General features: G+C 34.8%; 1 protein-coding gene across 2 annotated transcripts in view; it reads right to left on the reverse strand.

Moving 5' to 3' along the window:
- Positions 1 to 27,664, reverse strand: part of LOC106877594 (alpha-catulin) — a 338,021-nt gene that overhangs the window by 18,294 nt on the left and 292,063 nt on the right. For both annotated transcript variants that reach the window (XM_052973445.2, XM_052973451.2), the window contains exons 9-11: positions 24,550 to 24,708; positions 5,948 to 6,040; positions 497 to 682 (exon numbers count right to left, since the gene is read on the reverse strand). In XM_052973445.2, coding sequence (XP_052829405.1) covers positions 497 to 682; positions 5,948 to 6,040; positions 24,550 to 24,708 — 438 coding nt within the window. The remainder of the gene's footprint in view (positions 1 to 496; positions 683 to 5,947; positions 6,041 to 24,549; positions 24,709 to 27,664) is intronic.

Here is a 27,664-nt window from a genome sequence, read left to right on the forward strand (position 1 = left end):
CTATGTAATGGGCATACTGAATGAAGGAAAGAAATGAGCTGAAAGGTGTGTGTATACACACACACACACACACACACACACACACACACACACACACACACACACACACACACACACAAGGTTGGGAATTTTATATGAGAGCAATCTATACATTTTAATCATTACCTGTCCTCCATGCTGGCATGGGTTGGACGGTTTGACAGGATCCAACAAACTAGAAGGCTGCTTTGAGCCTCCAATATCTACTTTGGCAAGGATTTTATGAGTGAATACCTTCCTTAACGTCAACCATTTTATAGCATGTTATGGACCTTTTTTTTATGGCATTGGCACTAAGTGAGGTCACCAAGTAACTTACATGTCCCCCACCCAAAGTGAGTTGGGGTATGCAATATCAAAAACAATGTGAGGTGATTCACTGTCAAAAAGAAGTTGACACAATTGTGTCATGTAATTACAAAAAAGTGAAGAATTTAACAAAAATACGTATCCTTACCCCAGGTCTTGGAAGGGATTGATAAACATGCTTCTCCATCTTTCCTTGGCACACATCATTAACTTCTTTCACTAAAATTGAGAGTTCATTGATTTGACCTTCCCAAGCTTTAGCAAAAACATCCAAGTTTCCCTCAGCAATACGACTGCCAGGGTACTGAGCAAAAGTCTGGGCGGCATTTAAAAGCTGAAAGTAAAATGAAGATATATGATTAGAACAAAATCTAATGTTGTGAAAAGATAAAAAATCTTGACAATGAAATTAATCTTGTGTGCATAATCGCCACCACCACCACCATCAGCATTAAGCTGGCTTCTCTTGCTGTCATTGGTTGGACAGGTTATCACAGTCAAAGTCAGTTCTTAATCAGAGTTACAAACTTCTTAGATAGGTTGAAGGACAATGTCTGATTTGTACATTCCATTTTGGCACAGTTTCTATGTCTGGTCACCTCTCCAATTTGCAAGGCATGCTGGACACATTTTATGGTGGCACCAACAATAAATAGGTTTGTCATGCTATATTGATTAGACTAAACGGTCCTCTTTGACCAGACATAATAAACCATCCAATGCATGTGGATATGGAAAGTGGACATAAAATGATAATGATGTACATATGAATATTGTGTGTGGGTCACTAGAAAATTCTCACAAACCAGTTATTGATATTGATGCATTTAATGGGTGCGTTTCAAGTGATTAAGTAACAATTTGTTGCAAAAGTAATACTCTCTTCAGCAATTAATTATAAACAAAATATTTCATCTGTAATAGACCAAAGTGAATGGGACATAAACCATTTGAAATATCAAAAATTGGCTCGTGATAATTTCCTAATAATATACAGCTCACATTAATAACAACCGATCTTATCCTTACTTGGATAATACAGTTGTAACAGGTCTAGAAATGAAATGTTGATCTCAACACAGAAAATATCTGGCTAAGAGTACTGCATCAAGCATACTACTGAATGTGTGTGTATGTGTGTGACTAATAAACTGTCCAAACCATTTATTTTTTCTCGTTTTAGTCATTCGACTGCAGCCATGCTGGAGCATCACCTTTAGTCAAACAAATTGACCGCAAGACTTATCCTTTGTAAGCCTAGTACTTATTCTACCAGTCTCTTTTACCGATCCGCTAAGTTACAGGGATGTAAACACACCAACATCAGTTGTCAAGCGATGGAGGAGACAAGCACAAACACACAAACATACACACACACACACACACACAACCGGCTTCTTTTAGTTTCTGTCTACCAAATTCACTTACAAGGTGTAGGTTGGCCCGAGGCTATAGTAGAAGACAGTTGCCCAAGGTACCACGCAATGGGATTGAACCTGAAACCGCGTGCTTGGGAAGCAAGCCAGAAAATATTTTATTTTCAGTTCCTAAATTTTAGAAACAGATCACAGATTAATGTTTGGTATTGAAGAGAATAAGATTGGAATAGAAAAAAGTGAAGTTAACAAAGACTGGAAGACAGTATAGCAACAAGTTATTATATGTTCTGTTTACTATAAACAATAATTAGCCACCAATATTCAAATGGCTTTATGCCTTAATTAGAACATTTTTTCATTTTTTTACACTTATTTTTAAGGTAGAAATAAGGAAGTTTAGGTTTTATAGCATTTCAGAAAAAGAAAAAAAAACAGAAAGAAAAAAGCACATTATCGTATATTAAAATAATTTTATAGGTTCTATAAAAACACTAATCCAAAGAGTGGATTTCCCACCTCCAAATGGACATGTGGTGTCACATTAGGGGACAATTCCTATTGAATTAATCAAAGATAGACCATCTTCATTTTCTATTGCAGTGTTTAGTTGAACATATAATTGCTGACAACCTAAACACAGTATCCAGTCTCCCGACCAATGTGTTGTGTCAGAAACAAAAGTATCACTGTTGGTGACATATTTTTCTGGCACAAAACACGTCACTAAACAAGAGGTATACACACATACACACACACACGTGTGCATTTCTTTTTATGTTGATTTATATTAGAAACGTTTCAACATTAATCAATACTGTTTGTAGAGTACAGAGCTATTATATTTCTGCACAAAGAAGGATGACAGTAACTTTGAAGTTCCAGCTTGCTAGAAAGTCCAACAAGAGCTAGCAGGCTGAAAGTTCAAAGTCACTATCAGCCCTCTTCTAGTAAAAGTATTATAACAGAGAAACTAGCTTTTATTTGTGGAAGATGTGTAGGTGCATTAAACACCAGGAATCTACATAAAATAGACTCCCTCAAATGTGTGGGGCGGGGTGTGTGGGATATTTAGAAGTGGGAGACAGTTTCTGTTATTTAGTTAGCAGTGGAGGAGGGAGTTCTGAAAGTGTAGCTGCTAGAATAAGAATGAGCTGGGCAAAGTTCAGAGAGCTGCTACCTCTGTTGGCAAGAAAGGGCCTCTCCCTCAGAGTGAAAGGTAGACTGTATGACATTTGTGTACAAACAGCTATGCTACATGGCAGTAAGACACCGGCTGTGACTACTGACAACATGCAAAAGCTTGAAAGTAAAGAAGTCAGCATGCTCTGTTGGATGGGTAATGTCTGTGTGCATGCACAATAGAGTGTAAGTGATTTGAGAGAAAAATTGGGTATATGAGGCATCAGATGTAGTGTGCTAGAGAGAAGATTGTGCTGGTATGGTTATGCGATGAAGACAGCTGAATTAAGAAGTTCCGATCTCTAATTGTAGAGGGACATGTGGAAGGGGTAGACCCAGGAAGATGCACAACAAAGTGGGAAGAAAGGGTCTTCAGATGTAGGGCTTCACAGAGAAAGATGACAAGGAACCAAGACTTGTGACAATTTACTGTACTTGAGATGACATGTCAAGTTAAGTACAATTGTGGCTGTCTTGGCATACAGGCATGTCCTCTACATCCCTCTCTCAACTAAGAGATCCTAGTCTTGCAAACTTGTGATGCCAGTGCCCCGTGAAAGTGCCCAGTGCACTCTGTAAGAGTGTAGAAACCACACCAAAACAGACAAATAGACCTCAGGTAGCTCTCCAGCTGGCCAACACCTGTCAAAATGTTCAATCCTTGCCAGCAAGGAAAATGGATGTTAAATGATGATGGTGTGTGTGTGTGTGTGTGTGTGTGTATATATATAGTAGAATAAGAAATAGAAAATCCTTGGTACAGCATTATATATTTGAAAAAATGAATAGAAAAGGCTTTTCTAATAATTTTCCCGCTTTATTAATTAGATGTTTGGTAAACTTTTAAGCATCTAATTATTAAAGTGGAAAAATTATCAGAGAAGCCATCTCTATTCATTTTTCAAATATATATACACACACATATACACACGTCTGCCTGTCTGTCTGTCTGTCTGTCTGTATGTATGTATGTGTATTTACATGTGTGTGTGTATTTACATACATACATACATACATATGTATACACACACACCTCCTGCACACACAAAAGGTAGCAATTCAGTAACAGAATCCGGTGCAAGTAAATTATTTGCTCAACTATAAATGCCTGAAATGATTCACAAGTGTTAACAGTTTAGTTCAACAGTTACTCTCACTTAGTTCTGTTACCTTTCCTTTCTTTTCTTTTCTCCCCCAAACCCCACCCCCCACAGAGATGGAAATCCCCTGTGACAAAACAGCAGTTGAGTGTAACAAATGTTCTTCTGCAGAGCCAGCAGCAATGAACTCCACTTTCTCAAGAGATTCACAATGTTAAGTTACTGACATACAAAAGATCATAATCTTTATCTGATTGGTCCACCAGCTGTCAACAACTACCTTCTCCCATGTATTGTCTAATATATTTAACCTGCCACATCAGGCTCAGATATTTTAACTGTTTTATGTACAAACTGGCTAGATCAGGCCTCTCACATCTACCCCACAATCTCATCACTGAAATCTCAAATAATCGGAATGCTAAAGGGTTAAAAGTTCCACCAGAAATATCATGCTACCCATTGTGCACCTATTGCAATTGTGCTTTGTCAAATATAAATGCACTAAACATGAAGCAATGCAGTAAATATGGAAGCATTGTGTTTACCCTTTTGACACCACTCCATCTGTGACCATCCTTGTTTCTATGATATAAGCTTACTGTTTTCAAATGATCTTAATCAAAATCATTGAAACCTTCCATAAACCGGCTTAATAATAATGACAAAATTATTTTATTAAATTTTTAATTAGTTTCAAAACTAATTGAAATAAAGGCAGTGTATTTCAACAGAAATTTAGTAATGAAGGGTTTAATATAACTGATTCCATAAAATCATTGCAAATCATGTAAACCAGTATAAAAAAAAAAAGATTGATGTTTATATAAGGGAAAATGCTTTATTGTGAACATTCATCTGTTCTGGTTGGGATGACGAAAGGAGTGTCTATGACCACTCATAAATTACATAATTACCTAAAACAATTAGTCAAACACATGGTACTTGCCACCAAGTCATACTTGCAATCGTTGACTTACATGGTATCTGCTTAACAAAAGTAGACACCTTACCAGATGTAATGGTTCAGGACCAGCTATAGAATATTCCTCCTCAAGTATAGCAAACACAAAGTCATTATTACCACACTCAAAAACCTGATCCAATCAAGTTAGGTCTTTGTATTTGTGTCAGCATCCACCTGGAAAGAGTTGAGTCAGCTCCACCCAGTGAATACACAGCATCACTAATAGAAGCTGGCCGTGTTTGGTAATCAAAACATGCAGCATGGAGACAATCAAACAAAGGATGATTAGATATTAATTCAAAACCTGTTGCTCATTACTAATCCAGATTTCCAGTGTCCACCTCATTGTTTATATAATCTCAGGAAGGGATCTGCATCACGGATGAGTTGCCTTGGGGGGCAGAAAGTATGACCAAACTATGTTCATCAAACGACTGGCACCAAACTTAAATGACTGGAACTATTTGTAGGATTTTCTCACAGAAAATATTTCAACCATAAACTTCTTCAGTATCAAATAACTTCAGGAACACCAGTCATTTCACAGGTTTGTAAGTTATCTATTAAATCCCAATATGCACTAATTAATACCTCCATATTAATGAGGAACCAGAGAGAGAGAGAGAGAGAGAGAGAGAGAGAAGAGAGAGAGAGAGAGAGAGAGAGAGAGAGAGAGAGAGAGAGAGAGAGAAAGAGAGAGAGAGAGAGAGAGAGAGAGAGAGAGAGAGAGAGAGAGAGAGAGAGACTTATGAAACAATTCACAGAAAACTGGAACTTAAAAACAGATGGAAACATTTAGATATTTATTTTTACTTTATTTTAGTCATCATGACCAAGGCCATGCTAGGATAACCCGCGATGAAATATGCTGGAGAATAAATTTAAAAACAACCTGAGAATTTTGTAAAACTTTGACATGACGTACAAGTATTTCAGTTGAAAATAATAACAAGAAATAATGATATTTTACTTACCAATGGACATGTAACATGAATAACAGATTCATTGTGTTCTGCTGTGATAATGAGGGGACCAGTATTAGCTATATGGCGTAAGAGCTTGCACACCTTGATAGAAGAGGAGAAAGAAAAAGAAAAGATATTAGATACATTAAGGTGGCATATTAAAATACTCAAAAACGTTGGAGGTTCAGTTAGAAGTTTAGACTTTTCATTTATATATATATATATATATATATATATATATATATATAAATAAATTTAATATTTCACTTAGGCATTGCAATGCTAATAACCTGGTGTTGAAGCATCAGTTGAGTACAGAGCAGTAATAAGAAATTGGGATGACAAAGGAATAAATAATTCTGTTATGAACTTCAGCTGCTTCTGCTATGAAGTATTATACACTCATAGTTGAGTATCACCCAGTAGCTTCTTCAGAGCTTTGAACGTGAAGTGCAATTTATTTGGAAAAACATTTATGTATATCATAAATATTCAGTACTTTGGAGCAACATGAATATATAAATGTTTTCCCAAATAAATTACACTTCATGTTTGAAGCTCTGATGAAGCTATTAGTTGATACTCAAGCACTCAACTTTAAGTGCCTTGTACAGAAACAGCTGTAAGCCAATGAAGTTCATAACATAATTGTTTATTCCTTTCTCATCCTAATTTCTTTTATATATATATATATATATATATATATATATATATATATATATATATGGCCATTGCCGATGTCATACAAATGGCATCCGTGCCAGTGGCACATAAAAAGCACCCATTACATTCTCAGAGTGGTTGGCATTAAGAAGGGCACCCAGCTGTAGAAACCGTGCCAAATCAGACTGGAACCTGGTGTAGCTCTCCAGCTAACCAATTCCAGTCAAAACGTCTCAACCATGCGCATGGACAATGGACATTAAATGATGATGATGATACATGAATACATATTATATATACATATTATATATATACATATTAAATATATAATATATATATATATATATATATATATATATATATATATGTATATATATATATATATATGTATATATATATATATATATATGTATATATATACATATATATCACAATACATATACATCACTTTAAGTAGATTTATCATAAATCATTTATTTCACTTATAAGATATGTGAAGAGAAAACAGTAAATTAAGAAAAATGTTAAGCATCAAAAGAATTATATCAAAATGAAGAACGCTGTCAACTGAAGCATGTGACCAAGGATTCTGAGTGACAGCAAGTAATGCAGTATACAAGTAAAAGAGGGTTTAGTTACAATGGAGCAGAAGGAAAAGCCACAGCTGGAAATCCCTAACAGTTTTCATGCTGAGCATTGTGTAAGGATATCATTTTCCTTCATCTCAATGGGGTTTTTTTTTCTTTTTTTTAACGGAAATTACAATATTTACTCCTGTATAAATTATATTTACTATACACAACTTCAAATGAGAAAAATTAGGGGTGTAAATTATACATGAGACTAAAAAGACAAATCTTGTGCAAGAAATTTCATCTTTATCACAACCACCTTATTTAATATTTCACACAGGCATAAAGCATCTTGAATAAATTGCTATACTTGCAACAAGGAAATAAAACCAAGAAAAATTAGTCTTGGTCTATTCTCTTAACCTTTTCGATAGCAACCTGGCTGAAACCGCCTCTGGCTCTGTAATACAAATATCTTGTCTTCAAAAGTTCTGAATTAAAATCTTTCACCAAACCTTAGTCACAATTTATGTTCCTAACACTAGCTCAATGATAACTAAGTTATTTTACTAAACTCTTTTGTTATATTTAAAATTAATTGAAAGAAACAATGAACATCTCAAAATAAATATGGCAATGAAAGGGTTTAAGCTTGCCAATAAACAGGTTAGAGTTGAGGTTGGTGACAGAATGGGACATAATGGGCAAAATTTTGTGGAAATAGTTTAGTTATCTGAACTTGGCAGCTGGTTTTAAATATTAAGGAAGAGGTCAGAGGTCAAATTGATACAAAGAAGTGTAGGAGTGAGTTAAAGATAACTGAGATATAAAATGATAAGGAGTGGGGTAATTAAAAAGAAATACAAAGAGAATGAAGGAAAAGTCAGAAAAAGAAAAGGAAAACTGTTTTATAAGGGCCATGAAGTTGTAAATGTGAAATGGATATAAAAGGGTTAAGATTTTATCCTGTAGCAAATGTAATAATGGTAACTAATGTTGTAAGGAGAATACATTCATTATGTACTGCTGCTTTTAAGTGGTGAGATTTGCAGAAGTTAATGGCAACAGAGTGATGCAGACTTTGTGGAGTTTAACACCAAAGATATCACCCACATCAAAAATATCATCATGGTATTATCTACCGATGAGACATGATGTTGTAGCTAGGACGCTCTATAAAGAAATCCATCAGAAGGATAATCCTGAGGACAAAGAAATAGCCACTCATAATGAAAAAAAAGTACTGGTGGAATGTCCCAGTTAAAATCTCAATAAAATGTAAGCACAACAGACCTGATATAATGATTTGGGATAGAGAAGAGAAACTGTGCAGTTGTGGAGATTAACTGCCCAGCAGATGTTAACATAAAGCTGAAGATCAGTGAAAAAGAGAATACTTACACTGAATTATTGAGAAATTTACAGTTACTCTATCCAGATTACAAATTCAGGTTTATACCTGTAATTATTGGGGCCCTAGTATATGTAACACCTGTACCTACTTCATTACACACACACACACACCCAAGTTTCCATCTGCCAAATTCCACCCACAAAATATTAGTCAACTTGAAGCAATGCTAGAAGACACTCATGTGTCTTCTAGCTTCTGTCCATATTTGATCGCTAGAGTCATTGTTTGATAACTGGTAGATGATGAGGTGAAGTAAATAAACAGGGCTTTCTCAATTAGATGATTTACTAGACCAGCAAGAGCGCAAGACTGTAATTATTATATGACAATATAAATAATGTGGGAGGAGATGTGGTAATTAGGCTAGCAATTAACGATTCTATAATAATAGACACAGTAATGGTTCTTATTGAGGAGGCTGGTTTTAAGGTCAGGAATGTTTTGAGAATATCTGGGAATTTTTGTCAGATGTATGACCAAAGACATTCCAGTACAGGCGGGGCGGGGGGTATTTAAGACTACAGTACTCTCTGTGAGTGGCCACTTTTTCCTAAAAAAATGTGAGTGAAATTTAAAGGAGATTTGGCACCTATTTCTACCAGGTTGGGTAACTACATAGTGATTCCCTCATTGATCAGAGTTGGAATTTGAGTAACCAGATGATAATATAAATCAAATATTTTTAGGTTGGCAAATATTTTTACTTTCAAATTAGTTTTGTGGCTGTTTAGTCTCAGGTCAACCCTGACTGAGTTCAAAGGAATTCCAACTGTGACCACCCTCTCTTTGGGGGGGATAGTGTCTCTCTAGGGATATATCATATAACATATCATGTCATAGACTTTATTTAAGATGACTTTATTTAAGAAGTGTGTTGTTTGTGTTAGCTTTTGCTATTTCTAGCGGGATGAGCAGAGTGACCTATCTTGTAGTCTCAAAGCCAGCTGGGTTGGTGCAAATGGCATGAAAAAGGGGAGGAAAAATAAACATTGATTTAATGAAGAACAAGTAAAAATACAAGCTATCTTAAAGCATAAGCATATGGGGCAGTTGCCTGGGATAGTCCACAGATTAAGGGCCCTTCTGATCTATGCATGCTGTAAACTGCTGTCAATAAGAGATAACAAATACAATAGGCCCCATAATCATCATTTAATATCTACATTCCATGTTGGCATGGGTTGGACAGGATCTGATGTGTCCGATTTAGCATGGTTTCTATGACAATGCCTTTCCAAATGCCAACCACTTTACAGTGCATATAGGGTACTTTTTTCTTCATGGCACCAACTCTAATGAGGTCACCATTCAGCCTGCCAGATTAAGGTCTTTGACTGAGTGGAGCTACAATAGAGAGGGAGGTATCTTTATGCTATCAGATTAGGGGTTAAAAATAAGAGAGATGGGTCCAGAGCAGAATAGGTTTCTTGCTGTAAAAACACAGCTACTCACATCTTAGAAGAGAGTGTGTGACCAGGGGGAGGGGTTGCTATAAAGCTGTTAAGACAGCCCAGTTTACAAAAGGTTTCTTAATGTGCTAGAAACAATCTCATCAAATTGTGCCTTAGTATTTTGACGCAATAGATAACGTAGTCTGTGGTAGACTATATCTACAAAAACATGAGGTGGTCGTGGACTGGAATGCCTTTGATTGCAGACCTGCTCTATCCCTAATTAAAGCCTGTTAAATAACAAATAAAAAAAATAGAGCTTCTAATTTGGAAGAGGTCATTAGAATTAGGATAAAGATTGTGAGAGTGTGGGGAACTAATCTTATTCTTCAACTGGTTTCAGTCATTGGACTGTGTCATGCTGGAGCACTGCCATCAACAAATTATTCAAGAATATTGACCCTACCCTCACCACACACCAGTATTTATTTTTAAGTCTGGTACAATGTAACTTATTTTCGCCCATGCTATTTATCAAACAGCTAAGTCATGGGTCATAAACAAACAAACACTGACACACAGTGCAAGGGTGTATTCATTTAACCCATGCCATTCATTTAACCCATGCCATTCATTTAACCCATCATCATTTAACATCCGTTTTCCATATTGGTATGTGTTGGACAGATTGACCAGAGCTGGTACAGCCAGGGGCTGCACCAAGCCCCATTGCCTGTTTTGGCATGGTTCCTAATGCCAACCACTCCACAGTGTGCACTGGGTCCTTTTTATGTGGCACCAGCATTGCTATCAATTCTGCTGTGGTATGCAGGTCTTCTTGAGTAGAGAAATGTGCCAGATATCTCAGTCCTTGGTCATCTCCTGCGTAAGGCTCAGTGTCATGAGATCGGCCTTCAATTCTTCATCCCATGTCTTTCTGGGTCTCCCTCTTCCACAAGTACCATCCACTTTAAGTAATTGGCACTTCTGTATGCAAGTGTCTACATTCATATGCATCACACGATCAAACCAGTGCAGTCTTTTCTCTTACACACCACATCTAATTCTGCTTATGCCCAACTTCTCCTGCCATACACTAGTGCTCTGTTGCATATGTACACTGATACTGCTCATCCAGCAGAACATACCAGCTTCATTCCTCTCAAGCCTTCACATGTCTTCTGCATTCAAAACCCATGTTTCATTACCATGTAGCATTGCTGTTCATATACATGCATCATGCAATCTTCCTTTCACTCTGAGAAAGAGACTTCTTGGTGGCCAACAGAGGTAAAAGTTCTGATTTTTTTCCCATCTTATTCTTATTCTAGCAAGTATTCATACTTTCATAGAAAAAACAAAAAAAAAACAGATGTGACACCCCCACCCCCCACGTTTCCTTTTACCAAATTCCACTCAAAAGACATACGATAGGACAGACCTGAAAACACATGGTGACCAAATGAGCTTCTTAATCACACAGCTAGGAATCAAAATCACATCTGAACTTTAGAAGTTATACAATATCAAGAAATACCAATGACAAACATCAGCAGATGAATTAATTATATCACCAAAGTGGGTGAGTTATTAGATTTCTTAATGAAGAAACAGATTAATTTGAATAACCGTTAACCCTTTCAATACCAAATCTGCCTGAGACCACCACCCCTTGTTCATTGATATAAAACTGTCTATGTTAAAGTGTTTATATTTAATTCATGTTCCAAACATCAGCTTCTTCGTGAAAAAATTAATTATTCCAAACTCTTGATTAATTCCAAAATTAATTGAAACACACAACCAATGCATTTAATTAGAAACATAATCAGGACAGTGTTAAATGTTATTCTTTGATTTCAATAGTCTTATGTCAGTCACTGTGAGACTGCTTGCATGGTGATTACAATTCCTTGGCTAGGAGAGAGGAAGTGGGAAAATAGATCATGTTAGTCAATCTTTTGATCTTTTATTGATTTCATTTACATCAAGTCCCAATACTTTTATTTCACTGACCTAAAGAAAATAAAAGGCCTGTAGATCTAGTTGGGATCTGAACTCACAAGACAGAGCAATGCTCGGCCATTTTTCTGCCATATACCCATGAAATATTACTCAGGTGGTTGGACATTATTACTACAATCACAGCTATTACAATTACTACTACTACCACCACAACCACTCTACAACAATCTAAATCAACATCAAGTTTAACATTGATATGTTTTAGTTTATCAGAGATGCAGACATGGTTGTGTGGTCAAGAAGTTTGCTTTCTGATCATGTGGTATTGGATTCAGTCTCACAATGAGCTACCTTGGGCAAGTGTTTTCTGAAATAACACCAAAGCTTTGTGAATTGATTCAGCAGAGAGAAACCAAAAGAAGTCCAGTGTGTGTGTATGGGTGTGTACTTAATTTACACTTTTCTGAGAATTGGTGAGCTACAGGTAGTGAAGTTGTCAACCGATCATCCATGTATCTGGCTGTAAAACAATGACTTAATTCTAAATTCGTCTGAGCCATGCTAGCATGGAAAAAAAAAAATGAATGGAAAATGGGAAAGAGTTGAAACGTCAATGTTAGTATTTTCCCAGTCAGTCTTATTTTATTTCAGTTGTTATAGGAGGACAAGCAATACATCTTTCTTGTTTCAACCCTTCTGTTACCATATGTCTGTTGAAAAACACTGCCTTCCTTTCAATTTTGAAAATAATGAAGAACACAATAAAATAACTGCCATTATCAAGTTGATGTTTGGAACATAAATTAACAGAGTATTTTGATAAAAGGATTTAATTTAGCTCATTTTAAAACAAGGAACTTGTGCCACAGAATCTGACATGCTCCATTTATACTTTACATTATTCACACCAATGTCTCTCGGGCAGACAATGACCAGTGCAGTCATTATTATACACTGACCTGTCACTAACATACACTGATGTGAAGTTCCACTGTCATACACAGACCATTGCTCTCTCTCTCTCTCTCTCCGTACCCTGACCAGTATAGTCACAACCATATACTGACCAGTGCAATTCCACTTTCTTTGCCATAAACTGACCAATAAAGTTCCACTCTTTCTCTCCCATACACTAATAAGTACATTCTTTTTGCTATATGCTAACTACTAAACTAACACACATACACTATATGTAATTGGATCTTGGATCTTCAAAGACAGATCAAGATGAATTGTTTCTTCCTCCTGTACAAAACTACAGAACACACTCTCTTAACATCTAATTTTCATTTATTTTTTTCCATGAAGGCATGAATTAAATGAAGTTCCAAAACAACAGATTTCCAATTGATGATCCTGTATCATACTACCTCTGAGATCTGACCTAATAACTTCCTCCCACACCATATTTGGTCTTTCCTCTGCCATAAGTGCTTTATCACTTGCGGTCATTCTTTCATCCACTACAATCATCTTACATACCAGCTGATATCTCTTTTTGCTTTCAGTTAACCTGTTCCTTAACAATACACAACTTAATGTTACATTTCAATTGCCTATATTCAACACATTTCTCTCCAGATTCCCTATTTAATAACCATATCTCACTTCTATGCAATATGACAATTCTTATATCACACTCTCCCACCCCAACCTTTTATATATCCTACAATAATAACGATTTCTTGACTTCCTCTACTTATGGCTGAATAGTTAAGTTCACTTCAAAACCATGAAGATTGGTTTTGACTCCACAGCATGGCATCTTAGGCAACTGTCATTTTCTATAGCTCCAGATCAACACATAACTTGTGAATAAAATTAGTAAAATTGAGTAGGGAGTGAGAAACTGTAGAGAAGCCTGTCAGATGAATTATATCTTGAGCAAAAATCATTTGGCTCACTTCCCGCACTTGCGACATTTCATTAACGAAGAGGAGGTGGTAGCATTAGTGAAGGAATTCTTTGCCTCAAAGGACAAGAACTGTTATTAGTGTGGGGGTCAAAGGACTGGCTGAAAGGTAGTTTCAGATGGTGCAACACAATGACCTCTACTAGGACTGCTAGGATGCTTTTGTTGTAACTTGAAAAAAGCAAATAAGTAACCAAAATATTGCAAAACATTTGACTCAACACAATAAAAGACACTACCTCGTTACACACTGTGTCTTGCTGATTCTGCTTGAGAGGTACATTAAGAGTGCATGTATTTGTGGAGTGCTCAGCCACTTACACAACCAAATTCAATGAGCAGATGATCAAATAACTGAATCCTCTTCATCAAAACCAGTGAAGATGCAGCCACACTTTCAGACAACTTCAAACACCAACTGCATTACTTAGGTAAAAGAAATTTATTTACTTTGTTTAGTGAACCATATCAGAAGTTCCGGACTTTATTTCTGGAGTACCCCTACAGCTAACAACTCCTGTATATCTAGTGCAGTTCAGGTTTCTTGACAGTATGCCAGAGATTCCTCTACACCTTCTCTGTGCCAATAGCTTACTCTCAGCACTTAATATCGAGTTTCAACCAATAACTTTCCTACACATTGACTAAAGCCATTTCTCAATAATACTGAAATTTCCTGCTTCATTGTAATTAGTTTTCAGCCACTGTCATGTTAACCTTTACCTCTGTTGATATTTTTAGCATTCTTCAAAGTTTACAACATTTTCTACAGCTCTTCTATACACTCTACAAAGAGTTCTAGATCAACAGAAAAGAATGATGTCCAAAGATATCCAGTTATGAAATGTCATTAGGTTGACGTTAGATCACTGTTGAACACCAGTTTATTCTGTTAATTACAAGCAGTCGTTTATTGTAATGAAGATTTACTTTAAATGAAGAAGTACAGCACTCAAAATTATAATGCACTGCAACAAAGTTTGAGCCAATAATCAATAGATAAGCATTATACAAGCTTTCCTATTTAGCAATTAAATGTAATAATTTGTGAATACCTAACATGATTAAAACTGAAGACACTTTATCACAAATAACTGAAGAAAATATTGGCATCATTTGTAGATTATATATATATATATATATATATATATATATATATATATATAATATCAAAGAACACAAATAGGATTTAACATTTAAAACCCTATTTATGTTCTTTTATACCTATGCCACACCTGGAACCAATCCCAAATAAGATCTTACAGTTTATGTTGGATGTGGTCCCTATTATTATTTATATATATATATATATATATATATATATACATATATATATATATATATAGGCATGCAGTACATTACCAACGCATGACACCTAATAGTGGTTTTTAAATCATTGTAAACTCAATGTTATTGTAGATATTTTTAATGCTAAGTACCTGAATAGGCAAACCAATTACACAAAGAAACGTCAGCAAAACTTTTATTCATTTTAAAGAAACAGGAAGCATCCATGACCGGCCCCGTAGTGGAAGAAGAACTGCAGCTGATTCTGAAACATCTGCACAGGTATGCAGACATGCAGAAGGAAGCCCACGAAAGTCACTAAAAAAAAGTTTCACAAGAAACGGGTGTTGCATTGGTTGCATTTTGTCTCACAATCATTTTCATCCATATAAAGTACAATTAGCACATGAGTTGCAATGGGGATGACATGGGTTGTCATGTAGAGTATTGTCAGTGGTTTTTAGAACGAATACAGATGGGAAAGCATGTTCTATTCAGTGACAAAACAATATTTTACTTAAACGGTTCGGTTAACAGACATAATTCATCGTATTGGTCGGCAGAAAATCCTCGGTGGGTTGAGGATGTGCATGTCCAATACTGTCCCAAGGATTATGGTGTGGGTGGTTATATGGGGAAATACAATAATTGGTCCTTATTTCTTCCCAAACACGGGAGCTGAGCATCCTTAATCTTGCAGGCTCAGGGGTGTTGGTGCCACGTAAATGCACCTGTGCCCAGTGTTGCATAAAAATACCCAGTACATTTTGCAAAGTGGTTGGTGTTAGGAAGGGTCTCCAGCCATAGAAACCATGCCAAAGCAAATATGGAGCCTAGGCAGTTCTTCAGCTGGCCAGCTCCTGTCAACCCATCCAACCCATACCAGCATGGAAAACGGATGTTAAATGATGATGATATATATTTATCCTGTTTATCTTTATTAGGCTGAAATTTAAGTTTCTTAATGTTACTTAAATCTTTTTTTTTTTTTTCTTCAAAGATTTCCAAAAAAAAAAAAACTGTTGCCCCTTACAAGTAACATAGGAATTCATCAGACAAACAAGTAAAATCCTTCACATTCTGACTAACTAAAAGACCCGAAACATTTCTTGAAATATTTCAGAGAACTAACAGGGAGTAATACACACAAGGCATAATAAATCAGAGAATTATGGATACAGAAAAAGAGATGAAAATAATGACCACCACCACTTAAATAGAAAATTTTTTCTTAAAAATCAAATAAACAAATAGATATATCAATCAACTAGTTTCAGAATCAGATCATTAAGAAATGATAATGATGATGACTATGATGGAAGCAGTGAGAATGAACCAAAAATATTAGATCCTACATCTTTTATTGATTATAACTAATTGATTATAACTGGTTTTTTCAACTTCAATCATTTGGTTTTGTAAATGGCTATGTTTTCAACAATATACATATATATTATATATGAAAGAAACAAATAAAAATATTGAGAAAGATAAACAAATTGCTGAAATCTTTGATTATTGGGGCAAGAAACACTGTCACTTTATAGAACACAGTATGTCAACCATAAATTATTTCTCAAGATTATAAAATGAAAAGCACAGGAAAAAAAAAGTCTCTAGTTTGTGATTGGTTGGTGGTCAGAGTCTAATTTTTTAAAAAAATCATTCATAAATCAATAACTAACACTTATTCAGATTATTAATGCCAATTTTCACACCTGGTCAAAGGACTGGAAACTTCATGTGTTTTACTCATAACCTATTTTAGTAAACATTTCATCCCACTGGAAAAATAGTGTGTATTACCCTCCCTCCCTCTGTCATTATCAATTATTGTTTATTTTACAAGTTTTCTATATATTATGCATGCTACAATAATCATTTGCGTTGATAGTACAGAACTTTTATATTGATTATTTTATCAACAACGACAAATTTTGTTTCTTTGAAATCTAGGTAAATTTCACTACTTTTTATAGAACAACATGTCAACTTCAGATAAATTTAATGAATGTGACAGCATATACATATACATTACACATACACACACACACATTAATGGTTGCTTTTATGTTGAGATATAATAAAAACAATTCAACTGAAGAATTACTCAATACTTTTTGTAGAGTACATATTTATTATACTTTTACAAGGAAAGAATTGAAAGTGACTTCGAAATTTTGACCTACTAGCCTTTGTCAGACAACACACACACACAACTAGAATACTGTAAAGTGTAAGCAACAGATATGGTTACTGAACTTGATGTATAATGTCCTTTGAGCAAGCTTAACTATTTTTCTACAGCTAAGTCTCCTTCTATTTTTATTAGCAACAGTTATTAAATACATTTTTGTTAATGAGTGTAAAGTACCCAAATTATTAAGAATATCCCAACTCCAACTTCTTTGTTTAGTTGTCACTAAGAATTCAATATTATATAAGTATATAGCTAGAAAACTATGATGGCTGGAAAAGAGAGACAAATGAAGCCCTTAATGGCTGGCATCTATCTATCAGCTCAAAGAATTGGGGAGAAAATTTGGAAAACATAGGGCACTCAGTGAGCCTCAGATATACTGAAGACAAACTGAAGGTGGGGGTCTTATATACAGATGGCAAAAAGGTCATACATACAGGTCTGATGACAAAGCCTTACATATAGCTAACAAGGTATTATCTACATATTGATGACAATGTATAACATCCAAATGACAAGATAATCATAGATGAAAACAATACATTATATACAGATGACAAAGTATTCAGCATGATAATGTATTGCATACATGATAACAGCAAAGTATTACAGCTGACAAGGTATCACAAAGGACATAGAGATGACTACAATGTATTACAAATAGCAGGGTAATTACATACAAACTGCCAATGTTTACAAAGACACAACAAGGTATTACACAGCCACAAGGTTATTACATACAGATAGAGACAAAGTATTAGATACAAATGATAAAGTATTACAAGTCAAGTGACATCCAATCAAATGTCAGCATAAATTAGTTGTGGAAGCATAAACTCCAGCCATAATAGCTTAAAAAAAAAAAGATTCAAAAGGTTGTATTGTAAGTACAAAATGCAAGTGTTGACTCAAAAGTTATATTTTGAAGAAGAAAAAAAACAAAGAAAAAACTCAAAGCCAGAATAAAAATAAAATTCTTGACACTATAATCCAGATAGCAACAAGAATAAATATAGATAGTATCTACTTTAGCTGTATTGTATATTGTTCTGCTCACATACTTTCTAATAGCTGATTATGAATAGAGATATGAGGGCTCTGCTATTTTTATGAAAATTACCAACTTTATCAAAAGACTTTGTGTTTAGTTCTTTCTATCTTTATATTAATTTTCAAAATTTAATTTTCATTCAGTAAATATCCTTTAACCCTTTTGTTACTGTATTTATGATGAAAAACACTGTCTTTTAATTAATTTCTAAAATAATAACCAATATAGTAAAATAACTTTGGTATTTATTTAGCTGATGTTTGAAACATAAATTTTTATTACCATCATCATTTTAATGTCTACTTTCCTATGCTTACATGGACCAAACAGAATTTATTGAGCCTGATTTTCTACAACCAAGGTACTGTTTCTATTGCCAAACCTCACCTGTTCCCAAAGAAGGAAATATTTCCCCCTTTGCCAGAAATGGTTTACACAGAAGACTGGAAATGAACAACATCACTTCCAAGTCAATGGACACTTGTTGACAACCACAACATGATGTCAAGAAAAAGGTACAGAAAAAATACACAACAGGTTCTTTCAGTTTCTGCCTACCAAATCTGCTCACAGGGCTTTGGTCAACTTGAAGCTATTGTAGGAGACACTTGCCTAAGGTGCAACACTATGAGACTAAACCTAAAACCACATGTCTGAAAAGCAAACTTCTTAACCACACAGCCATGTCTGTGCTTAAACATGATCTTCCCAACTGAGGTTTATGGCCATATTATGCTAAATGCACCATCTGTCATCTGATCACCATAGTTAAGTAGTGTTGGACCTAGTTAGTACTAAGGTGACCAACTGCTTGGGAAACCTACGTGTGTTAGCAAAACCATTGTGAAACATAAATTAGCATCAAAAAATTTTAATGGGAAGTTTTGATTTATCTTAACTTTTATGTGTTTCAGTCATAAGACTGTGGCCATACTGGGGCACCACCTTGAAGAATTCTTAATCAAATGAACTAGCCCCAGTACTTACTTTTGCTTTTAAGCCTAATATTTATTCTACCAGTCTCTTTTGCCAAGCCACTAAGTTACAGGGATGTAACTTCATCAATACCAGTTGTCGAGCAGTGGTGGAGAACACACATACATGCACACACACACTTACACATATAATGGGTTTCTTTTAGTTTCTGCCTACCAAATCCACTCACACAGTTTTGGTCAGCCCCAGGCTGTAGAAGACACTTCCTGAAGGTGCCATGCAGTGGGATTGAACCTGGAACCATGCGCTTGATAAGCAAACTTCTTACTACACAGCCATGTAGAAGTTTGTACCATAAAACAGAGAGGTCTCAAGTAGATTGGTAACAAAACTTGTCTGGTTAGGATCAAACCATTGATTAGAACAACTTATCTGTAGCATTCTTTAATTTGTCCACAATCCTTTTTTACCAGAAACTGTCTTCAGCTTCCTCTTCAATATTTGAAATTTCTAGAGAAGTCAGGATTTAGTCTAGAATATAAGGAACTGTTGCTGACACCCAAATCACAACACCCACTTGAATGTTTGGTTGTTCTTGTCATGCCCAGAAGTTGTAAATTAATCTAATATTGAAATATAATATGTTTATAATTTCAGAACACAGTGCAATAAAGTGTCTATGATAAATGGAGGTTAACTGAAATTCTGTGGCTGTCTCAAGGGAGTTTATTAGTTGTGTTGATGGTTGAACATGAGATGAATAATCATGGAATCAAATATATTTGATCTTTTTAGTATTGTAATTTTGCTAGAAAGATGCAAGGTAAACTGAAATACACAAATTTATATAGTATACACAGACACACACACATTGTAATTCTGGTCAGCCATGGCATGATCAATAACTAGTTTATATATATATATATATATATATATATATATATATATATATATATATAGAGAGAGAGAGAGAGAGAGAGAGAGAGAGGAGAGAGAGAGAGAGAGAGAGAGAGAGAGAGAGAGAGAGAGAGAGAGAGAGAGAGAGAGAGAGAGAGAGAGAGAGAGAGAGAGAGAGAGAGAGAGAGAGAGAGAGATACACAGATACTCACATATAAATAGAAAGGCACAAAAGTGATTCAAGAACAGAGCTTTATGCATACCAATTATCAAACTATTTTAGAAACCAAGTGTTCATCTCTTATATAGTGTGAATTAGAATTCTTTCTAGAATGTTCAATTATATGTACAGACACACATGCATGCATACACACACACGCACACACACATATTATAGTTTTCATGAAGCCTTTTCTGATATACAAAGGATTTTATTATTTTTCTCTTTAATGTCAGTGCTGGTGGCACGTAAAAAGCATCATTTGAGCATGGTCGATGCCAGTGCCGCCTGACTGGCTCCCATGCCAGTGGCACGTAAAAAGCAACCACTATACTCTCGGAGTAGTTGGTGTTAGGAAGGGCATCCAGCTGTAGAAACCTTACCAGATCAGATTGGAGCCTGGTGCAACCTCCTGGCTTGTCAGTCCTCAGTCAAACTGTCCAACCCATGCCAACATGGAAAGCAGACATTAAACAATGATGATGATAAAGCTAAAACAATGCAAGTCATAAAAAAATTAATAATACAGGCCACGTCAACTAACAATACCTTTACTTTATAGATTTCCTGAAGGAGGTGTTCCTAAGCCTGAAATATTGAAACACTAAGTAAAAGTACTAACCATTGACCTGTATTATTAATTTTTTTATAACTTGCATTGTTTTAGCTTTAAAAGAGAAATAAACACACACACACACACACACACACATACGATTCTTGATGCAGCTTAGCAGACACTTTGCTGAAACATCATGGCCATGTTAAACGATATGAATATATGAATAAATCTAATTAATTACTTAGACAAACTTGCATAATCAGTTTCACAAATATCTGCATTACTGAAAGTTTCACATGGAAAAAGCATGTTTGGTCATTTGGATACAATGATACTGAGTGGTGAGACAACCACAGCTTCTTAACAAGGCTCATTCTTTTTATCCAGTTTGGGTCAAGTGGCTGAACTAATAATTTGACAATGTTAGGTATTATAACAATTGCTCAACATCTACTGAATGGGGGGAAACTGATAGGGAACAATTTCTGTAGCTTTTGTTAGAAATTTCAGTAAAATTTCAGCCATTAACAATTGATGGCTGAAATTGACTAACAGAAAACTCCAGGATTAAAGTCACCTGTTTTATGCTACAGATGAGTATGGAGGAACCAGGTAATATCCTTGATTTCAAAGCTTCTAGATAAAAATTTTTATGAAGAGGGTTTGACACCAGAGAAATAATCTTTCCATTAAAACCTGGAACATTCTCAATAAGGCCTTCTCTTACTCTCCGGAGTTTTCTTTCTATAAGACATTGAACAGTCCAATGAATCTCATATAAAGGGATAAGAGCTTCCATACTTCTGCCATCAGCAGAGCTCACAATTGATTTTTAAGCTATTGGCTGTTAATATTGTTTTGTAAATTTAACTGAAATAATTTCACTAGAAATTCTAGCAAAAGCAAGAAAGACCACTATCTAATGTGCCAAGTTGCACCTCAAGCAACAACTGCCAGGCAATCTAGCAATCGTTGGATTATCATTTCCACCTTGTGACCTGAAGTGTTTAACAAATGCAAGCTTTGCTCATCATCCAATGACAACCAGTCTTATTTAGAAGTTATGGCTGTCTCACTATTTAGTATTATTGTATTCTGAATGGTGAGACATGAACTTTTACATCTACTAAACATTTTATCATAGCTAATCTCACTCAGATTAATAGAAACATTTTAACCTCCACAACATGTAATGATTGCTCTTTTTCTTTTGTTTCAACATCTACTTGTGCACACACACACATATATCTGTATAACTCAGTCTATCTTTAACTAATTTCTCATTAACATTCCAAGCTAAATTTTCCCCTCTATAATTGCATAAGATTTGGTTTCAAATTAAAAAAATTAAATCCAAACATATTCTTCTATTTGGTGCCAAGAAATACAGACAATCTTGAGTGGGTGAATGGATAAATACATTTAGCTGATGTAATGGCTATAAATAAACCATTTATCAAACTATCCAAAATATCAACAAAGGAAAACATTTAAGCAGCTTTTTTAGAAGGAAGTCAAGTAGTAATATAGGAAAAGTTAGCTTTTATAAAACTGCTTCATGTATTTAATATATCAATACTCTAATACTCTAACCAAACACTTAACTATTTAACAATCAAATATGTTTACTATATTTATTATGACTCATAACATGGAAAACTGTTTATTGTCATCAACCTGTGAAACCAAAAGCATACTTCTTTATTCCATTGTACAAAAATTATTCTTCGTCCCACACCAAAAAATAATGATAGTGTTATTGCTTTTAAAATTTTGTTCTTAACTATATTATATAATCTAAATTACGACTCAGAATTCCAATATTTTTTGAAAATTCTGAATATAAAGAAAAAAATTCTTTTTCCAAATAAATAATCAAAGCGAGTTTAGCTTCCATATTCTCGTTTACTCAAAAGTCGACTTTACAATAATGACTGCATTTGCTTTTATCTTTGTGAAAACAGGAAAACATTTTTACAGTGACATAATTCTGGTCGCTGAAGGCCATTTCAACCTACTAGAGCTTCTTATTTCAAAGACAATGTATACAGCTCATAGAAAAACAACTTATTGACTAGACATATTTACTGGAATAGTTCAATGAGTATTAGTCTGGTTGTAATCTGAAAACTTTTAACTGATAATTTGACATCAAGAGAAAAAAAATGCTTCAAGAACAAAACTGAGATTGCATTGTAGCAGAGAACTTATTAAGAAATGAGAATTAATTACAAATAAAGATAATCAGAAACTCTTTTTGTCAGACCAGACATGGGTTGGATAAGTCTGATTTACAACACATTTTTATAAATCTTGATATTTTGGCTAGCACCTATCCTGTCTACTCCTGTTTTCCCAATTGAACTTTCACAACTGGCATGTATCATCAACTCTCAGGCCTATATTAGGACATATACCTATTCCCAGTTATTGCAATTCACAACTTAAATATTCAACCAACCAATTTACACTTATCCACCACCTTCAATGCTGTAATTTCACCCACAATATTTCCCTATTGCACACATTAACACATTTTAAAACCTACTTTGAAATTCCATCCTACCCATTCCCACCCTCTCTTCTATGATGTGAGCCCCTACAATAAAAGACTTGTTCTGTTCTGGTCCCTTCTTTCTCACTTTAACCCCTAATCCCATAGCATAAAGCCACTCTCCTCTCTACTATAACCCCATTCTGTCTTGTAGGCTGTAACTTGCAGAGAAGTGCCTTTCTATCTTCTGCCAGAATCTTAAGAAAGATTGAGATTTGAGGTGACTTGTTGTCACTAAAACTCAAAGTAATATCCCTGCTGACAAAACAAATGATAGCTTTACAATAAAAATAGCAATTCTTTTTAACATAGGCATAAGACATACAATTTTGACAGGAGGGGGAAGTGGATTACATTGACCACAGTATTTGACTGGTACTTATTTTATTGACCCTGAAAGGATGAAAAACAAAGTTGATGTAAAGAGCTAGAAAAAAATGTTGTTATGCATTTTATCCAACTCGTTGCCTTAATAATAACAAATATTATTATTATGATTATTGTCGTGATTATCATTATCATCTCCTAATATAATAATGAGCATAGTGTTTATATATATATATTTGTCCAAAATCACATTTAGTAGTATAAGTGAAGGGAGAGGAGAGAAAATAGTAATTCAGTGAAGGAGAAGTAGTGAGAATAATAGCCCTGACTGAGAGGGAGTGAGAGAAAGTAATAGCAATGAGAGAGAGGAAGTGGCAAAGAGCATGTCGTGTATCTTCTGTTTTTCTCCGTCACAACATATGAATAAGAAAGGCAGGGTGAGAGATGAATAACAAAGGAAGGGGTGAAAAAGTAAAAATCAGCATTTCAACTGTGTGAGTTTGTGTGTGTGTAATGGAAACGAGATGGTGAACATTCAACACTGAAAAGAAAAGTCAAACAGCATTTCAACCCTGTGTGAGTATATGTGTGTGCATGTACAAGGGAAGTGTGTGAATGTTATTATAATAAAAGAATAAATAATTATTAAAAAATGTTTCTCACTTCTTCTAACTGTTCAGAATGTTCTCTAAATTTCACTGACAACTCATCCACTTTGTCAGGACTTCCAGCTAATCCATGGATCTTTAATCCCTTTAGTAGATCATGGTCTTCATTAACCTTGAATAATTCCGATGCTTGGTCCATTGTGGTGTCTTGTAGCTGAGATGAGCAAATAAACAAAATATCAAAATAAACATTTCAAGAACAGATTCATATTTAAGAACTTTTTTTATCATCAATTTACCAAAATAACTAAACCAACAAGAAGCATTAAATTGTGGTCTAAAACATTTGAGTGGTCTATTTTCTCCAAATTTTGATTCTATTTCTTAACATTTTAGATATGATATAGACAGCTCATAAACATAATAACATATTGATAAACTGTCTATATTAATAGACTACGCTGAAATATTTGAAACTGAATGGCTGCTGCTTCAAAAATATCTTCTATTCTACAATCTACTCCAGTTGGTTCAATGATTCTCTGCTTTGATGAAATAAAAGCATTTATTTCAGTATCAGTCTCAGGTATAAATATGAGATTAACATGATTATTGCAGTTATTATAGATATAAACAGCATGTACTGACTGCTCGATTTGCTAATTTAGGTATGACTGCCATTACCGAGAAGTCAGCTCAAACATTGTCCAATATTCTTCATGCCAAACCATTTTTCTTGTAAATTGTCACAACCCACACACACACTGTTCATTATTTACTTCCATACTTTACCATGTTTCCCACAGATATCTTATATTATCAACCTTTTGTTACTACCAAAAGAAATAAAAGTTTTGACTTTAATGAATTTCCATCACATCTACCCCAGTACTAATTATATTCTTAAAAGAACCAAATCTATTTACAACTTCCTAAATTTCTTGAGCATTTCATGATCTTTATTGCATACTTGTCTTTTGCTACCAAATATTTCTGTGTAGCTAAACTCATGGTTCTTGGTCTGTCTATTAAAGATTCCCTTTCCTTTGTTGAGAAACCATTATCTGCAATGATTAAACAACAGTGACTTCCTAACTGCTTCTTTCCAACATATTGAGCAAAACCACATTCTTAACAGGTTTGGTCTTTCTATTCTAGCACTTTAGCGTTTACCATATTTTTAAGCTCTTTGACTCGTCCATTCTATGCTTTGAATTTTTCAAAAGCCTGTCATCAGATTCTGCCACAAGAACTAGCTCTGTAACAAGAAAAACTAGTCTTGACTTACAAACATGATAGATAACACAGTGCCTTGGTGCACAACAACCTCTAAGCTAAATTCTACCTAGAACTTATAGTCAATTCAGACTGCTTACACAATCATGATTTCAAAGTTCACCAAAACTATAGAACATGGGTTTCTAACAAAAGCTCCATGTGGCAAATTTCAATTTAACCTAATAATTTCTTTTGAAATTTTAATTTAACCTAATAATTTCTTTTGAAATTTCAATTTAACCTAATAATTTCACTAGAAACAATACATTTGATCTTTTATCTTGATACAAATCAAAACTGCAGTCTTATACAAGGTGGGCCAAGAGTCACAAAGCATAAAAATATAGCTCGTGCAACAACTAAAGCCACCAGATTACAATATACAGACTTCTTGACTTTTGGCTCACCCATTATAACCTAACCTGCTCAAACTTTGATCTCGTTTTCTTAATTATTTGTATCAGCTTGAAGCCTCATCATATTCTCTCTGCTACATTACAAATGTATTACAGATGAAATCTGATTCTTTCAGCATCTTAGAAACTATCATCCAGATATTTCTTGTAGCATACACTGCCATCATGACTGTAGTTGTCAAATCTCTTTAGCAGACTTTTATAGGATTTTTTTTTTTTTTTTTTTTTGAGAAAGAAGGAGCTATCCTGAGTATACTGTATCTCATAGTAATCCTATCCTTACTTTTCTAGTTCCCCATCATCAACAGCAACTGTGTGTGTGTGTGTGTGCGTGTGTCATTTCAAATACACTTCTTCCCTAATTATATTCTTATTTATACAAGCAGAAGTTTTGCAAATTCAAATATTTTATACCCCTCAACTTCCTGAGACAAAACATCAATAAAAACCCTTATCACTATGTCTCTCCCAGCCATATAAACCAATTATTTAGCTTCTTACCCAGCGTTCACATTTTCTATTTTGCTCCCTGCTTCTTCTCATTCCTGTTCCTTAGCATTACAAATTGAGAAGAAGAAACTAAAAGACAATAAGACAATCTAATGGTTTCCTATTTTAGATGTTGTTATGATCATGGCAAGATATTAAGATTCTTCTTAAACACTGTAACTCAATAAAATTGAAGATGCCATTGTCAAAGTAAATCACTAAATTTATAACCGAGCAGCACTGATGTTAAGTATCACAGTTAAGAGAGCAACTCTTTCACATTACTATCAAGCAGCTTGAGATAGCTAGAGATAATCCATTAGAACATCTAATATCAAACAGCTGTAGGCACAGGCATGGCTGTATGGTTAAGAAGCTCACTTCCCAATCATGTGGTCTTGGGTTCAGTCTCATAGCATGGCATCATTGGCAAGTGTCTTCAACCTTAGCTCCAGACTGACCAAAGCCCTGTGAGGAGATCTGATAGACAGGAACTGAAAAGAAGCCTCCCTCTGTGTGTGTGTGTGTGTGTGTGTGTGTGTGTGTGTGTGTGTGTGTGTGTGTGTGTGCCTGCACATATGTGCATGCACCCTTATCTAGGCATCACATGATTGTTGTAAATGAGCATCCACATCATATAAGCAATGCTGTTCATTTGCAGTCTTCCACGAAAAACATGCCTGGCCATGAGGACATATTACCTTGCTTAGAAATAGGCATCAGGGAGGCCAGGGCATCTAGTCATAGAGAAATCTGCCTCAACAAATTTCATCTGGCTTGTGCAAGCAAGAAGAAATGGACTGATGATGATGATATGTAGAAAGTCTTAGAAACGCTGACATTAGGACAACAGTTGTAATGTTGGGTGAATGAAAATATAACTGCCAGATGTTGATATGATGGAAAATGTCTAAGTTATGAAGTACAGAGTTAGAAATACCAAAAATAGCAAATGTATTTGAAATATTAAGTTTGAAGCATTAAACA

Source organism: Octopus bimaculoides, chromosome 1 (assembly GCF_046866305.1).
Source record: "Octopus bimaculoides isolate indiv1 chromosome 1, ASM4686630v1, whole genome shotgun sequence".
Taxonomy (NCBI): domain Eukaryota; kingdom Metazoa; phylum Mollusca; class Cephalopoda; order Octopoda; family Octopodidae; genus Octopus; species Octopus bimaculoides.